The sequence below is a fragment of the Prinia subflava genome, chromosome 11 (assembly GCF_021018805.1).
Source record: "Prinia subflava isolate CZ2003 ecotype Zambia chromosome 11, Cam_Psub_1.2, whole genome shotgun sequence".
NCBI lineage: Eukaryota > Metazoa > Chordata > Aves > Passeriformes > Cisticolidae > Prinia > Prinia subflava.
The window spans coordinates 4877065-4893489 of record NC_086257.1 but is presented as its reverse complement, the minus strand read 5'-3'; the positions used below and the strand labels follow the sequence as shown (position 1 = coordinate 4893489).

The 16425-nt window shown below is 54.9% G+C and overlaps 1 protein-coding gene across 1 annotated transcript; it reads right to left on the bottom strand.

Moving 5' to 3' along the window:
- Positions 1 to 1694: 1694 nt before the first annotated feature.
- CFAP410 (cilia and flagella associated protein 410) lies at positions 1695 to 8561 on the bottom strand. The gene is made up of 7 exons (XM_063408397.1): positions 8419 to 8561; positions 6918 to 6936; positions 6298 to 6344; positions 5369 to 5598; positions 4230 to 4398; positions 3749 to 3842; positions 1695 to 2594 (listed from the first exon to the last, which is right to left on the bottom strand). Exons 1-7 carry the CDS (start codon positions 8493 to 8495, stop codon positions 2469 to 2471), a joined length of 762 nt encoding a protein of 253 aa, XP_063264467.1. The 5' UTR covers positions 8496 to 8561; the 3' UTR covers positions 1695 to 2468.
- Between the last annotated feature and the right edge of the window lie 7864 nt (positions 8562 to 16425).

Here is a 16425-nt window from a genome sequence, read left to right as displayed (position 1 = left end):
ATGATTCCATGATTTCAGTGCTTTTCCCCTAACTAAACATTTTAGGCTCTGGAGGAAGATAACTTTTGTCTCCTCCCTGGACCCAAGACCTTGCTGATGGTGGCAGCATTGCTGCTCTTGAATGAATATCTGCTCTGGAGACCCCAGGCAGAGACCTGGCTTCTCCTGGAGCTCCATTTCCTGGGTGGGAAAGGGGCTCTTCCACTCTCCCATGTGCCACTCCACCTCAGGGGAGCCCCAGCACATCCCTTCTCTCCCTCCCTCAGCCATGGACCTCACACCTGCCTCACCACCAGCCTCTCTGAGTCTCTGAGGATGGTTTGAAGGGAAGTGGCTCAGCAGAGCTGCTGGCATTTTCCACAGCTGGGAATCATCTGCATTCACCGCTCGATATTCCCGGCTCAGGCAGGGCAGGGTGACAGCAGGTCAGGTGGAAAATCTGTCGGCAGCACAGCCCTGCAGCAGACAGGTTTAGGGTGTGAATGGGGACAGGGGTGGCCCCAGGCTCAGAGCAGCTGCACTGCAGCCCTCACAGGAGTCACTGCAGCCCTCACACCTCATTTTCCAGCAAAAAAAAACCTGGGGGGCCAAATTCCTGGGAGAAAACAGACAGGCACAGCCACTGCATTCCGAGGATGAGCAGGAGGGGATTGCGAGTGTGCTCCCAGGGTTCCTGGCACATCCAGCCCACCCTGTAAAGAGGGCAGAGCAAGGCTCCAGGAGCATCCTGCAGTGGAAGGCAGGCTGCCAGGGCTCTGGAGGGGCTGAGCTCCCGCTGGGGTTTGCTGGGATGCTGCAAAAACAGTTGGGAGCTCTGAGGGCAGCACCAGCAACAGCCAAGGATGACGAGCACGGCACGTAGGCAGCGAGCAGCGCAACTTCTCCAGGAATTGTGTCAGTGTGGCCTCAAGGGCACGGCTATTGCTCCACCGGCCCCATGACCGAGTCCTCTTGGACGCTTCCTTTGATCACTCACATCCCAGAAAAGCTGGGGGCCCAGCTCACCCCAACAACAACTCCCCTGTTCCTTGACATGCACAGGCCAGGGGCCTGGGAGAAGACTTGCACTCAGCAGGGTGAGTCTCCCAGGCCCTGGCTGTCAAAGGAAGTCTGGGACATCATAAATCACACAACTGCAGCTGGGTTTAACGCAGAAGGCAAGAACAAAGGTCTTTCGAGGAGTTAAAGGCATCAGCAAGTCTCCCCCTGAGTGACGAGGGTCAAACTGTGTCCCTTCCCACCAAGGTCAGGCAAACAGGCTTGTGGACACAGGGCTGTCACCATCCCTGAGGAGCATTCCCTCCTGGCAGCACAGCCTGGACACTGCACAAACAGGGACAGGGGGGCCACAGAAAGGCCACGTCGCCAGTGCAGCACAGGGAGGCACGGAGGGCTCGTGTCCCTTATCTCGGGGCCATCGTCCTGCCCCTGCTCTGCACTGAGCTCTCCTCACCAGCTCCTTCGCTCCCTGCCTTTGCTGTGGTTGCAAGCAGGTTGCAAGGCAGCCCAGTGCTCCTGCAAAGCAGCGCTGGGAGCAGGCTCACCGTTTCAGAGGCGCAGTGAAGCGGGAAGGCGCGGGGCTCCCAGCCCTCCTCCTGCCTCGCAGGGCTCACAATGCACTCCCTGAACCAGAGGTAATGGAGCAGTGCCCCCAGCCAGGCCTTTGCTGAACTCCAGCCACCACTAACACGGCCTTGAGGGATAATTGGGTTTATTTGGTATGTCACAACGGTTCAGTTTGTACTTAACAGCTCTACAAAACTTGGTAAATGCAGCTTTATCAGTTAAAGAGCAACCCCACCCTGATGCCTGTGCAAAGCAGGCAGAATGCTCAGGGCCTTTTAACTGGGATGTTTCCTTAAGCTGCTCTAATGCCTGCAGGGAACATTGGGGTGAGAGGACAGCTGAGCATTCAGGATGTGGGAGTGATTTCTGGTTCACCTAGGCTGCTCCGAGCTTTCCTTTGGGCTGCAGGCGCTGCATACAACAGCAAGGACCTGAGGAAGTCAGCTAGGACCTGGAAAATAAATTAGTAACTGGACACTGACCTTCACAACCTGCACCAGACAGTCCTCAGTGATTATCTCAGGCAATGTCAGCCCTCACCAAACCAAATCTCTGTGGTACAAACTGCTCTCAGAGGTGCTGTGCACCCCCAGGCTGGCTGAGGGGCAGAGATCTTCCCAGCCATCAGCAGGCTCTGCTCCCCTGCGGATCCCTCAGCACCTCTGTCTGCAGCCCTGCTCCCTTCTGTTTGCTCATTTGCCCACAGCTCCCATCCAAGAGCCCCAGCCACACACAGTGTCAAAGCCTGCTGCACAAGCAGGCAATCTCCAGAGAAGGAGCAGCCCATCCCATCCCATGCCCTCGCACGAGAAGCAGAGCAGGGAGCACCGAGGCTCTGGCTGCAGCCAGGGGTGTGGGCAGGCCAGCGCCGCGGGGCGGGGGCTCCAGGGGGATGGGCGGTGTCACTCCTCCTGCAGCTCCTTCTTCTGGAAGGCCTGGAGCCTCCTCGCCACGGTCTGCTGGATGATCTCCAGCCCCTCTGAGTCCAGTTCCTTCATGAGAAGCAGGATGGCATTCAGGACATTGTTCTGTTGGGATAAGGCAGACACTGCTTTGTACCAACCAGCCAGGACAAATACACTGCATTTTCCCTGCTCCTTCTAAGAACTCCTCCTCCACCACCACCACTGGCAGCAGTTTGGAACAGCCACCTGCAGCCAGGAGACCTGGACTAACAACCAAGCCCTCGGGGCAAACACCGGCAGAGGCTGCATGAGGCACATGACGAGGTTGGAATGCAGGACAAACCCATCCGCCCAGTCCTGTGCGTGCTGCCCACACACCTCTGGCTGCCAGCCACGCTCCAGCCTGGCTTCTCCAAGGAAAAGCACATTCAGGAGCAGCTGCCCTCGCTCTCCAGCATGTGTGGGATGGGAAAGGACAGGAGCTCCTTGCTCTGAGGAAGAAGGAGCGCTGGTGCTCTCTGCAAACGACTGCTGAAGGTCCCCAGCCCTGCCACCCACAGGACCACTGCCAACACCAGGCCGTGGCTCTGTCAAACCATGTCCTGAAGTACTCCAGGGAGAGATTCCACAGCCTAAATAATATCCTTCTAGGGAGAATTTTTTGCCCAACATCCAAGCAGCTCTCCAGGGGTAATGGAGGGCCACTTCGCCCTTTTCTAATGGTCAGAGCCTGTGGTGCTGCTCTAGGCAGCTATGGCAGAGTGAGGCAGTGTGGGTTAGATCTTGCTCTGCTGATTGATGCAATGGCACCGAGTCCAGCACTCTGCTATTCCCAGATCCACCACCAAAATCCAGGTTCATCCTAGGCTATATGATGGAGGGGGCTGAGGAACCACCTAAGCTTCCTGTTCAGCAGCCCCTTTGATGCTCCTTTTGCTAAAGAAACACTTCCTAATGTCCAGTTTGAACCTCCCCTGGCACAGCTTTGAATCATTCCCATGTCTCCTGTCACTAGATCCCAGGTAGAAGAGCTCAGCACACCCCTCCCCACATCCCCTCCTCAGGAAGCTGCAGAGGGCCATGAGGTCACCCCTCGGCCTCCTTCTCTCCAAATCAAACAAACCCAGAGCACTCAGCTGTTCTTGGACATTTCTTCCAGCCTTGGCATCAGCTCTGTTCCTCCCCTCTGGGGACATCCAAGGTTCTTCTCATCCTTCAATGCTGGGGCTCAGCCCCACATACAAGGAAAAGCAATTTGGTCTTCAAAAGATACTCACTGTCTTCTTGCAGCTGCAATCTGTCTCTTGAGGGGAAAAGGAGGAATATTTATCCCTGGGAACAAGCTTCATATCAAGCTCCTCCTGAGTTTTGCTAAAAAAAAGGGAGGAAAACAAACGTTACCATAATCAGGTGGGAGAACCTTCCTCTGCCAGGCCAATCCTTCCTCATCACAGGCAACCATGCAAGGAGTATCCAGCAGGAGGACCCCAGGGAATGGACTGGCGCACCCAGATCAGAGAGGACCCATCCCTGCCTGCACATGCAGCTGATGAGCTCGAGTCCCCCCCACAGCAGAGCCTGTGTGGCAGACACAGAACCAGCCCCAGCCCCAGCAGTGCCACGGAACCAGCACAGCCCCACTGCAGTAAGCAGAGCAATGGGAGCCTGCACCAGCCCGGGCCTGGCCCCTGCAATGCCAGGGTCCTTCCCTGCTGCACACGAGCTCAGCCCAGAGAGGCCGGCAGCGCCCCAGCTCACTTTGTGTCCTGCAGGCTGCAGCTGAGCTCGCTGTCGCGCTCCGTGGCGGACCCGGCGGCGCTGGACGCCGTGGACTCGGACCAGCCGCTCTCCACGCTCCTGCGGGCCGGCGGGGCCGTGATCTCCACGCCATCCACCAGCGCCTGCGACAGCTCTTCCTCTGTCACCGCTGCAAAGGCCACAACAAACGCCTGTTGCTACCAACTGCAGCAGCCCAGGGGAATGGCATCTCTAGCGGGGCAGGTTCTGCTGCTGCAGAGCTTTTCCCAAGGGAAAACTGTCCAAAAATTGTCAGGCATTTTGCTTTCACCCTCCTCCTACAGGTAAACCTGCTCAGGACAATGCTGGAAGCAATCACCAGCCTCCCAAAGGGAGAAGGGTGTCAGGGAGGGATGCAAACACACTTTGCGATTTCTTGTCTCTGGAGAAGGCTCCAGAAGCCACTAAATTGCTGCTGCTGGATAGAAAAAAAACAACAGAGCAGCTTTTCCTACAACAGCAGATCCAGTTATAGAACCTTTGTCTGGCCACAGCAAAGTGAGAGCTCTAAAAACCACTAATTAGTGGTACTGTCTGAGCTATAATGAGGCATTCATTCCTGCTACCGTAGGGAAGGGAAAGGGAGAGGGGAGAAGGGAGAAGGGAGAAGGGAGAAGGGAGAAGGGAGAAGGGAGAAGGGAGAAGGGAGAAGGGAGAAGGGAGAAGGGAGAAGGGAGAAGGGAGAAGGGAGAAGGGAGAAGGGAGAAGGGAGAAGGGAGAAGGGAGAAGGGAGAAGGGAGAAGGGAGAAGGGAGAAGGGAGAAGGGAGAAGGGAAAAGGAAAAAGGAAAAAGGAAAAAGGAAAAAGGAAAAAGGAAAAAGGAAAAAGGAAAAAGGAAAAAGGAAAAAGGAGATGCAGATGTGGATAGGAATAGGGATGGAGAAGGAAAAAGAGGAAGGAGGAAGAGGAGGCAGAAGGGAAAGGGGAAGAGAAACAGAAAGGGAAGACAAAGAATGAAAACAGCTTAGAAGCAGTGGAACTAACTCAACCCCTAACACCTCCTGACTCTAGGAAAACTCAAAGGATGCCTTTGGGAGGAGCCAACACCCCCCATTCCCCAGGTGGCCCGGCCCGGGGCTGTGTGCAGGTCCCCAGGCCCACCCTGGTTGTCGAGCCTCTGCAGGCTGGGCAGGTTGCGCAGCACGGTCATGCGGTAGCGGTGCGGGTCGGGCCCGCAGCAGGGGTTCTCTGCCAGCCACAGCACCCGCAGCCGCGGCAGCGTCTTCAGGTAGAACAGCTCATCCAGGCTCGTGATGTTGTTCTTCCTCAGGTAGAGCTCGCTCAGATTCTGGCACTGGTGCAGCGGCTCGAGGTCCGAGATGCCATTCACGCTGTGGAGACACGGTCAGAGCCCGTCCCACCCTCGCTGCCCCATCCAGGAGGGAGCACAGCACTTCCCAGTCCCCTTTCCTGCCACAGCCTCACCCCAGCACGGCACAGCAAGGGACCTTCAGCCCGTGGCTTGTGGCATTTCATCTTTTGTCAGCAGAGGGAAGAACTGAAAGAGCCGTCGCTCCACCCTGCTGAGGATGACAAAGAGCCTCTTCTGCCCCCAAAACCTGCCTCCTTTTGTGTAGCAGCTCCTCAGACCCACCCAAGGAGAACCCATGTAAGAGTGCCGAGTTAAAAGGCTCCAATTCACAGAGCATTGGCTCCATGGGATCCCAGGATAGGTGAAAGTTGAGTGTATTATGGAAAGGGAAAGCTCTGAGAGATGCATGAAATATTCCAACAAGAATTTTGGAAACAGGCCACATACAGAGGCCAAGAAGATCCCCATCAAAACTGTGGAACAGAATTTTAGGAGCAACAACCCTAAGGGGTTTTATCACTTGTCAAAACAGAGAATATTTTCTCAAGGAGCACAGGGAATAGTGCAGAGGAATAATCATTTCTGTATCTCTGCTGTTTGAGAAATGGGGCATGAAGAGCCAGGCAGCTCACACACAATCCCAGCAACTTGGGAAGAAACCATGCCCAGGAAAAGGTGACTTCCCTGCCCTCTCCAAAGCTGGCAATCTGGCATTCACCTGAACGTGATCACCTCAATGTTGGGCAAATCCCGGCATATGGATATCTGGACAGGAAGAGACAGAAACAACAAGTTGGCATTCATGGGGGAAAACATAAATAAGCCCAATTGAAATCACAAAAACCACCATCAGGAATTTGGGTTTGTCTCAGTCTAACCCGAGCTTAACAGCACCAGAGATTTTCTGACATGGCGAATGCAAACGTCAGCAGCTCCTCCAGCCTCTGCTCAGGAGTGGAAGTGCAGATACCAGCCAGTGTCACATTGTTCTTCTGCTCCAGCAACTCTGCAGCCTCCAGGAGCGGGAAAGGCTCCCTCCCACCCCTGCCAGCCCTCCCCTAGCGACAGAACCTCATCTAAAACCACCACAGAGGTAGGACTCAGGGTTCCACTCTCTAAGGCTCCATGCTGGGCCTTGGAGAGAAATTTTCCAATGTGGAAACACAGCAATCACTTTTTTTTTTTATGGTGTGAGATGCTAATCAACCCTGAAAAGCCCTGCAGCTCACAGGCACCGGGCCAGGCCCTCCCCAGTGCCCTGCCGACCCCATCGCCGCCATGCTCCGGAGTTCCCGCTCCGGCTGTGGGCCCAGCTCCTCTGGCTCCTCCAGTACTTACATCCGTCAGGTGGCTGCCCCTGCGAGAGGAGAGGGGGGTCAGGGAGAGCACAGCCAGGCTGAGCCTCCCCCTGCACCCCCCACAGCCGGGATCACAACCCCAGCCCCCAGCCTGGCCCCACCAAACTGCTGCAGCACAGTCTGGCATGGGCCTTGTTGTGCCTCTCCTTCCCCAGCCCTGCCTGTTCTCCCTCACCCAGCGCTGCCCGAACCCCTCACCCAGCACTGCCCGAACCCCTCACCCAGCACTGCCCAAACCCCTCACCCAGCGCTGCCCGAACCCCTCACCCAGCGCTGCCCGAACCCCCTCACCCAGCACTGCCTGAACCCCCTCACCCAGCACTGCCTGAACCCCCTCACCCAGCACTGCCCGAACCCCCTCACCCAGCACTGCCTGACCCCCTCACCCAGTGCTGCCTGAACCCCCTCACCCAGCGCTGCCTGTTCTCCCTCACCCAGCACTGCCCGAACCCCCTAACCCAGCACTGCCCGAACCCCCTCACCCAGCGCTGCCTGTTCTCCCTCACCCAGCACTGCCCGAACCCCCTAACCCAGCACTGCCCGAACCCCCTCACCCAGCGCTGCCCGACCCCCTCACCCAGCACTGCCTGACCCCCTCACCCAGCACTGCCTGCTCTCCCTCACCCAGCACTGCCTGCTCTCCCTCACCCAGCACTGCCTGTTCTCCCTCACCCAGCGCTGCCTGAACCCCTCACCCAGCACTGCCCGACCCCCTCACCCAGCACTGCCCGACCCCCCTCACCCAGCGCTGCCTGAACCCCCTCACCCAGCACTGCCTGTTCTCCCTCACCCAGCACTGCCTGACCCCCCTCACCCAGCGCTGCCTGAACCCCCTCACCCAGCGCTGCCTCCTCTCCCTCACCCAGCACTGCCTGACCCCCCTCACCCAGCGCTGCCTGAACCCCCTCACCCAGCGCTGCCTGCTCCCCACTCCTGCCTGTCTGCCCTTACCCAGCCCTGTCCCGCCTCCCCACCCCTGCCTGACACCCAGCTCCCTCCCTTCCTGCCTTCCCTCTATCCTCCCCAGCCCTGTCTGAACTCCCTCTTCATCTCTGTCTGAGTCCCCAGCCTCAGCCCTGCCTGTCCCCTCTCCATCCCTGCCTGTCCCCTCTTCATCCTGGCCTGCCACCCCTCATCCATCCCTGCCCGTTCCTCTCCTGATCCCGGCCTGTGCCCCCAGCCCCAGCTCTGCCTGTCCCTCCTCCATCACTGACCCTCCTCCATCACTGTCCCCTCAGCCTCATCCGAGCCTGTCCCCCCCTCAGTCCCTGTCCCCTCCTCAATCCATGCCTGTCCCCACTCAGTCCCTGTCCCCTCTCAGTCCCTGTCCCCTCTCAGTCCCTGTCCCCCCTCAGTCCCTGTCCCCCCTCAGTCCCTGTTCCCCCTCAGTCCCTGTTCCCCCTCAGTCCCTGTCCCCCCTCAGTCCCTGTCCCCCCTCAGTCCCTGTCCCCCGGCCGGTCCCAGGCTGTCCCCGCGCCCACCAGCAGTTGAGGCGGCGGACGCCGTCGAGCGCGGCCGCCTTGGCCTGTGCCAGCACGGCCGCCCGGCTCAGCCTCATGCCGGGCCGGGCCGGGCCGCGCCGCGGCTGCAGGGGCGGCACCGCCGGGCCCAGGCCCCGCCCGGCCGGGGCGGCTCCGCGGCTCCGGGGATGGATTCGCCTCCTTCCCTCCCCTCCGCTCCGCGCCCCGCCCGCCCGAGCGCCGCTGCCGCAACGGCCGCGGGTTGAGGTGGTTATTCATATTTACGGGCAAATCCTATTAGTCGTAATTATATCTCATTAGAGAATGTTTTTTACACGGAGCTACGCCTCGGTGGGTGTATATTTATGTGAAAGGATCACCATGGAATCGTGGGATGGTTTGGGCTGGATGGGAAAAGCCCATCTCATTCCAAACCCGTGCCATGGGCAGGGACACCTCCCGCTACCCCAGGCTGCTCCAAACCCCGTCCAGCCCGGCCTTGAAGACGTCCAGGGTTGCTTCTCCGGGCAATCTGTGCCAGGGCCTCACCACTCTCACAGTGAAGATTTTTTTCCTCCTAATATCTAATCTAAACCTACTTCTTCAATTTGAACCCATTCCCCCTTGGAATAATACATGAGTGTATACTTTTATATTTGATTTTACACATATATCCCCATATACCTCTGTATCTATATATGTATGAAGTGTGCATAAATAAAATATATCTGTGTTTTCTATAATAAATATATAATTTATGCCCTCTCAGCCATCCATACCTGCTCCCCATCCGCATCCTTGCTCCCCTCTCTTGTCAGTACATCCCTGAACATTCCAACAGGTGATAGTTCAGCCCTTGAAAAATATGTTTTCTACAAATAAGAGTTAATGACTTTCTCAAGAGTGACTAATACAGCATTACAGTTTCTTACTCCTCTTATCCCATGGGGCAATAGGAAAACCAACACTCACCTTTGAACCAGCCTTGGGACTCAAGGTTCAGGACTTGTTTTTACAGAGCCACAGTCCTTAAGGAATCCTCTCCGGGACTGCTGGGTTTCTTCTAAACCACCGTATGATGTGATGCAGAAAAACCTCCAGTTTGTATCTTCAGGGGTGTAACAGTAACAGGTGGTTGAATGGGAGAGCTAGAATAAAAAGGTCTGGATAAGTAGTGTGGTTAATCCAAAAAAAAGGGGATTAATGCAGTGTTTTTCTGTGTGTTTCCATGTTATTTGGCAACAGAAACAACTGCATGATGGGGGTTGGGTGTTCTGTGTTTGGTTGTGTGGGGGCTTGGGTGCTGCTGCAAAAGGAAGGGTTCAGGTGTGTCGATGGGACACTTAGGGACATGGTTTATAAAGTCACAGGCTCATTGAGGTTGGAAACACCTCCAAGATCATTGAGTCCATCGATCTGTGACCGATCCCCACCTTGTTACCCAGCCCAGAGCTCTGAGTGCTATATCCATACATTCCTTGGACACCTCCAGGGATGGGGACTTCAAACCTCCCTGAGCAGCCCCTTCCAAAGCCTTCCCAGCCTTACAATGAAGAAATTCCTCCTGATGTCCAACCGGAACCTCCTCTGGCACAGCTTGAGGCCATTTCCCCTTGTCCTGGAGCAGATCCTGTCCCCCCCTGGGAGCAGATCCTGATCACCCCCAGCTGTCCCCTCCTGTCAGGAGTTGTGCACAGCCACAAGGTTCCCCCTGAGTCTCCTTTTCTCCAGTCTGAGCCCCTTTCCCAGTTCCCTCAGCTGCTCCTGGTGCTGCAGACACATCCTCAGTTCTGTTCCCTTGTCTGGACTCACTGCAGCCCCTCAATGTCATTCCTGAACTGAGGGGCTCAGAACGGGACACAGCACTCGAGGAGCCTCAGCAGTGCCAGCACAGGGGACAGGCACAACCCTGGGCCTGCTGGACACGCTCCTCCTGATATGAGCCAGTGGTGAACACAGTGGTACCGGGTTAATGGTTGGACTCAGAAGGCTTTTCCAGCCTTAATGATTCCATGATTCTATGGAACACACTGGAAGTGAAGCCTTGTTTGTGGTGATGGCCTTGTGAGAGGACATGGGTGGCACTGAGCTCCCTCCCCTCCTGATTGCCACCCTCTTGGATAAGGAAAGGACTGAGGGATGGGTTTATTGGAATCAATGAGCATGCACTTTTCAGGAAAAACGTTGGATAAGCAGGTTAGGCAGATCATCCCACTGCACTTAGCTGCCATCACACCCACAGACAGCCAGGACACAGGTGGTGCATGAGGATATTGGAGCTGGAGCACTTGGAGGCAGATGAAGCAATTCTTGGAATTCCTGGAATTCTTGCAGCTGTCCACAGGCCAGCTGGCATGAGGAAACTCAGAATCTGTGCACTTGGGCTGTGTGTTGGTGAGGGCAGCAGCAGGACCCGAGGAACAGCAATATCCAGGACTTTGTGGTACTTTTGTTCACCGATCCCAGGCTGCTTTCACTTCCACTGGAACATGGAAACACCCAAGCATGATTCCAACCACCCAGCTCTGCAATCCCAGCCCTGTATTGCTGCACTGCTGGCAGCCAAGCCTGTCTGTGATACAGGCTAAGGAGATTAAGGAATCTTTAGATCCCACAGAGATATTTTTGTGCTCATCCCGCTGGAAAAAGCGCAGGTCAGTCAGTTTTACTGGCACTGTCTGATCTGATACCTCTCCTGAGACTGAATCAGACACAAACATTTATTTCATTCAGGTTAATTAAATAAAATCTATTTTAATCCACGGTTTAATTCTGCAAGTAGTAGCAATAATCATCAGAGGCAAACCTCTGCCCCAGCCTTTTAAAAAGAGAGCAGTTGAATAATGCATTTAGGCTTGTGAAATGCATGGAGAGAACAGGAGAACCCCTGAGGCCTGGGACCACGTGGCATCTCCAGGCTGCACAGGATCACCTACAATCCATGGCACGTCCACATCCTGCTGACAGCCCTGCAGGGTCACTAACAGATCTTTCAGTGTTCCAGAGCAGGGCTCAGATCTCCCCATGGCCCTGATGAGGCCCCACCTCACCCCCTAATTCCTGGTTGCGATCACTTTTGGAGTCTGTGGGAACCAGAGAGGAAAAACCTCTTTGCACACTTGGGCTCATATCTGAAGTACCTTCAGTCAGGTCTGCACTATGCAGCAGCCTCACATTTCCTTTCCAGCTTCATATCAGTGTTTTATAAAATGAGCCTATTAGAACCTGTTTCATGGCTTTGTGGAGGGCACAGGAAAGCCATTTCTTGCATGCTATCCTTGTATGTATTTTTTCCTCTCATTTCCAACCAGGACATTTGCTGTGATCTGCGATTCTTTTATGCAGGGTCTCACAGCTCACTTGTGATTCTCACAACAGCCTCAGAAGGAAAAGGTGGAACCCCTGAGTGTCCTGGGTACTGAACTGAATCACCTGGATGTGGTGTGGGATTGCTGTTGGAGTGTGAGTCACACACAGGGAATTTGAAGGAGCTGGGAGCTGCTCTCCAGGCTTGTCACTGATGGGTGACAGTGGTACTGGGTTCCTGGGTACTCCCAGGTACCATGGAATCACAGAATCCACGGTACACAACACCCCAAGCTGGAAGGAACCCACAAGGATCATGGAGTCCAACTCCTGGCCTTGCACAGACACCCCAACAATCCCACCCTGTGCCCGGGAGCATTGTCCAAGTGCTGCTGAAACTCTGGCAGCCTTGGGGCTGTGCCCATTCCCTAGGGAGCCTGGGCAGTGCCCCACCACTTCTGGGGGGAAGAACCTTTTGCTATTATCCAACCTAAATCTCCCCACAGCATAGCGTCCTGACATTCCTTCAGGTCCTGCATGGATTGGTTTTGTCTTCCATTGGCCACATCAGATCTCACTAACACTTTGTGGAGATGGACACGGCAGAGCCTGTATGGACACCTCTTGAGTCCTGGAAGCTGAGAAGGCAACCAGAGCCACCTCTCCTGGTGCAACCTCACTCTGCTGACAGCAGCTTTATGTGTTGCAGAAGCTGATCCCTATCAAGAACCTTCCTGGTTGAGAAAAGCTGTTAAACAGGATAGAAGGAGCAACATAGCTTTGGGAGAGTTTTATTTTCCTGGTATCCTGGAGAGGTGGTCAGCCCTCCTGGAGATGCTCTGCTCCCTGCCCCTTCCTTCTCCTTGGAAAAGCCCCATGCTTCTGAGAATGCCTCATTTCTGAGCAACAAGTTGTTCCTGTAACTGCTGCAGTGTGGGGTCACGGCAGGTTTGGCCATGCTGTAGTTTTGAGGATGCTCATAGCAGCTCTCCAGCAGCTCTTCCACACACGGGACATTCCCTGTCTGCAGCTGTCACTGCTCTGAGTCCAGAACACCGTGTGTGATCACTATTTAGATGTTGGCAGGAAATGCCAAAGTTTGGCAAGAGTCACCAAAATAATCATGTCATCGTGATGGATGGACACAGGCACGTCACGTAGGCTCCATCAGTTTTGAGTTTGGAAAAACTTCAGTCCCTCTGAAGTCCCTCTGAAGAGCCAGCCAAGAGGAACACCTGTGTCTACAAGATGCTTCCACAGCCAGGGAGGCAGATGAGCACCCCAGGGCCAAATTAACAGAAGAGCTTCTGGAGAAATTTAGGAGAAAAAGTTTTGGAGAGTATTTCCAGGAAAGCTCTCACTCCCTCTGTTGTCCCCTGTGACCACACCAGCAGCAGCTGGTTTCACTAGAGAGCAGCTGTACAGACACCACAGCCACACCTGAAGCCACCTGGGGACACCTCACAGCTCCGGTGGCCTGACCAGGATAAGAAATTTCCCAACAGATAAGATCTGTCTCACCCAACAAATATTAATTCCCAAGGCACACATCCACAGTAAAAGGAAATCACAGCCAACTGCCCAGACTGAGTATTGAGGGGCTGGAGTGAGTCCAGAGAAGGGAATGGAGCTGGGGAAGGGCTGGAGCACCAGGAGCGGCTGAGGGAGCTGGGAAAGGAGCTCAGCCTGGAGAAAAGGAGGCTCAGAGGGAACCTTCTGGCTCTGCACAACTCCCTGACAGGAGGGGGCAGCCAAGTGAGGGTCAGACTCTGTTCACAGGGAACAAGTTGTGGACTGAGCAGCATAAGTTTTCTAGCTAGACTTGCATTTTTCCAACCCAGATGATTCTGATCTGTTCTGCTCACTTCCCTCTGCTCTTTCGGTGGGAAGGGGAGCTGGCACTTGGGGATAAAGGTTATTCCTAGCAGGCTGATCTCTGTGATCCTCTTGCAGCAAAGGGCTGCAGCAGGATGGCAGTGGGAGCTCCCATGGAAAAAGTGCCACACACACTCCAGGGAAAAGCTGTCTGAGAGCCTGGTCCATCCCCTTTGGCAGCAGAGCCGCCAGCATTCACTAATGATTCCCGAGCTGGCTCACTCCCTGCTGAGGTTCCTGCTGCTCTGGAAGCGTGTCCATGTGCTGTGTGGGTGGTGTGGGGGAAGAGAGGCGGAGAGGAGCGGGAGCTGCCAGGCTGGCTCTGCAGCTGCACATGTGTGCTGCTGGAATAAACAACCTCCTTTCCATAACTTCCAGAAGTGTGCCTTTTTCAGCCTGCAATTCAATAGGCAAATGCCACAACCCCCAGGGTGAGCATCCCTGTTTGCCTTTTACATGGCAAATTCAGCAGGTGAGACATTCCATCGATCCTGAAAACAAACTGTGCAGGTGGATTTGTGAAACTTCCAAGATGCACTTGGAGTCAGGAATTTAAGTAATTCCCACCTTTATTTTAATGGGGTTTCCCCCCCCGCTTTGGTTGGTTATCTGTTGAAAAAAACCCTGAAAAAAAACCCATTAAAGTTCAATCTCAATTAGCATGGATTAGTGGGACCTATGGATGTACTTCAGCATTTGCTCAGCTGAGGAACAGCTGGAAGGTTTCCACCAGGAGTTGATTTGGATGTAGTTAGAGCAGTCCAGAGACCTCAACAGTGTAGGCACGAGCCAGTCTTCTCCACTTGGGATCAATTTTGGGGATTACACATAACTGGATAGTGGGAAACTGCTGTTCTGGGAGCTGTTACAGCAGCTCTGAGCCACAAACGTTTTCTGCTCATGACTTTTCACTCACTCTTTGTTCCTAATCTTTAATCTTCACTTAAACGTTCTTAATCATCACTTAATCTTTATTCTTGCATGACACTGACCTCCTAAGGGGGATGTGAGGAAGGAACAGGATTAAGAGGTGAAACAACTTGGCTGCAAAGCAGCATTGTCCTTGGTAGATCTGGGTGGAGAAAAGTGCTGGTTCAGCTCCCTGTGCCTCTTTGTGCCCTTCCTTTCCAGATCCTTTTAAAATTCCCTACAGCTCCCACTCCATTTGGGCTCCCTTCACTAAATCCTCAGAAAGGAGGAAGGCAAGAGGGAGCCTCCTGCCCACCTTGACTCTAATGTTGTGCCCTTTTCCCATGGTTTTTGGTCTCTTTATAAGGGAGGGAGATATCATCCTGATCCCCTCAGGCTCCTTCTGTGCATCTCACAGCATCACACACTCTGTATAAAGAAACATCATCTTTTACTCTGATTTGCAAATCAGCATGATCCCAATTTCCATGTAAATGTATTCACAGGATGCATGTTATTGGCAAAAGGAACTGATAACAACTGTCTCTACAGAGCACAGGGCGCAGTGGAACTTGCTCCTTACTTTAGCATTTTAGCTGTAACCACGAGGCTGTGTCTTCTCATCCTGTCCCTGTTCCATGGGAGCAGAACCTGACCCTCCTGGCTGCCCCCTCCTGCCCTGTCAGGGAGTTGTACAGAGCCTCCTTTTCTCCAGGCTGAGCTCCTTTCCCAGCTCCCTCAGCCACTCCTGGTGCTCCAGCCGTTCCCCAGCTCCATTCCCTTCCCTGGCTCGCTCCAGCCCCTCGATGTCTCTCTTGCTGTGAGGGCCCAGAAGTGTCCCCAGGACTGGAGGTGCCTCAGAGGTGCCAGCACAGAGGGACAGTCACGGCCCTGGGCCTGCTGGGCACACCGTGGCCGGCACAGCCCAGGGGCCATTGGCCTCCTGCCCACCTGGGCACACCTGGGCTCGTGTCCAGCCACTGTCACCAGCCCCTCCAGGGCCTGTCCCAGCTTTCCAGCCACTCTGCCTCCAGTCTGGAGCTGCACAGGGTTGGTGTGACCCAAGGGAGGGTGTGATCCCTCTGGAGAGCCTTCCTGCCCCCCACACTCCCACCCAACTTGGTGTCATCTACGAATGTACTGAGGGTGGCCAATCCCCTCATCGAGATCATGGATAAAGATATTAAAGAGTGCTGGGTCCAACACTGAGCCCTGGGGTTCCCCAGCGATGGCTGCCCCATCCCTGGCAGTGTCCAAGACCAGCTTGGACAGGGCTTGGAGCAGCCTGGGGTAGTGGGAGGTGTCCCTGCCCATGGGGTGGGACTGGGTGGGCTTTAAGGTCCCTTTCAAACTAAATAATTTTGGGACTCACTGGGATGAGCTGAGCAGGTGCAATGTCTCCTCCTGTCTCCCAACTCCAACCCATGTGCAGTGTTGTGGTTTGAAAAGCACTGACTATGTCGGTATTTTGGTTAAACCACAGCTGTGTTTTAAGTCCGGGTGGTTCTCTCTGTGTGGGTGTCCTTTGCTAATCCTTGCACAGTCCTGGTCCTTTGGGGCTGCCGGTGCTTTACTGGTGCTGCATGTGACATAAAACAGATACAATGGATATGTTTTGTGGAGAAACAATGACAAGGACGGAGGAAGACCCGTCATTTCAGCGACGCTCTGCTGCCCTCGAGTGGCTGCCTAAGAAATATCCCGCTGTTCCCTAGCCACATGCTCTGAACTAATGCTTTAACACTCAAGAAAAGTCCCTCGCAGTGACATTTTTAAACTATTTCCGCGACCTGGGTAGGGCGAGGGCCGCGACCTCACCTGGGGCGAGGGGGCGTGGCCTCACCTGAGGGGGCTGGGTCTCATTGGGGCGGGGCTTCACGGGGGCGGGGCCTCGCCTGAGGGGGCTGAGTGGCGGGTTCTCATTGGGGCGGGGCTTCA

What these genes read in the sequence shown, in the direction of transcription:
- CFAP410 (XM_063408397.1), bottom strand. Translation starts at nt 8,495, where the DNA reads ATGAGGCTGAGCCGGGCGGCCGTGCTGGCACAGGCCAAGGCGGCCGCG. An exon ending in ATTGAGGTGATCACGTTCAG is followed by an intron (nt 5,599 to 6,297) that starts GTGAATGCCAGA and finishes GTGTCTCCACAG; the next exon opens with CGTGAATGGCATCTCGGACC. An exon ending in ATTGCAGCTGCAAGAAGACA is followed by an intron (nt 2,595 to 3,748) that starts GTGAGTATCTTT and finishes TTATCCCAACAG; the next exon opens with AACAATGTCCTGAATGCCAT.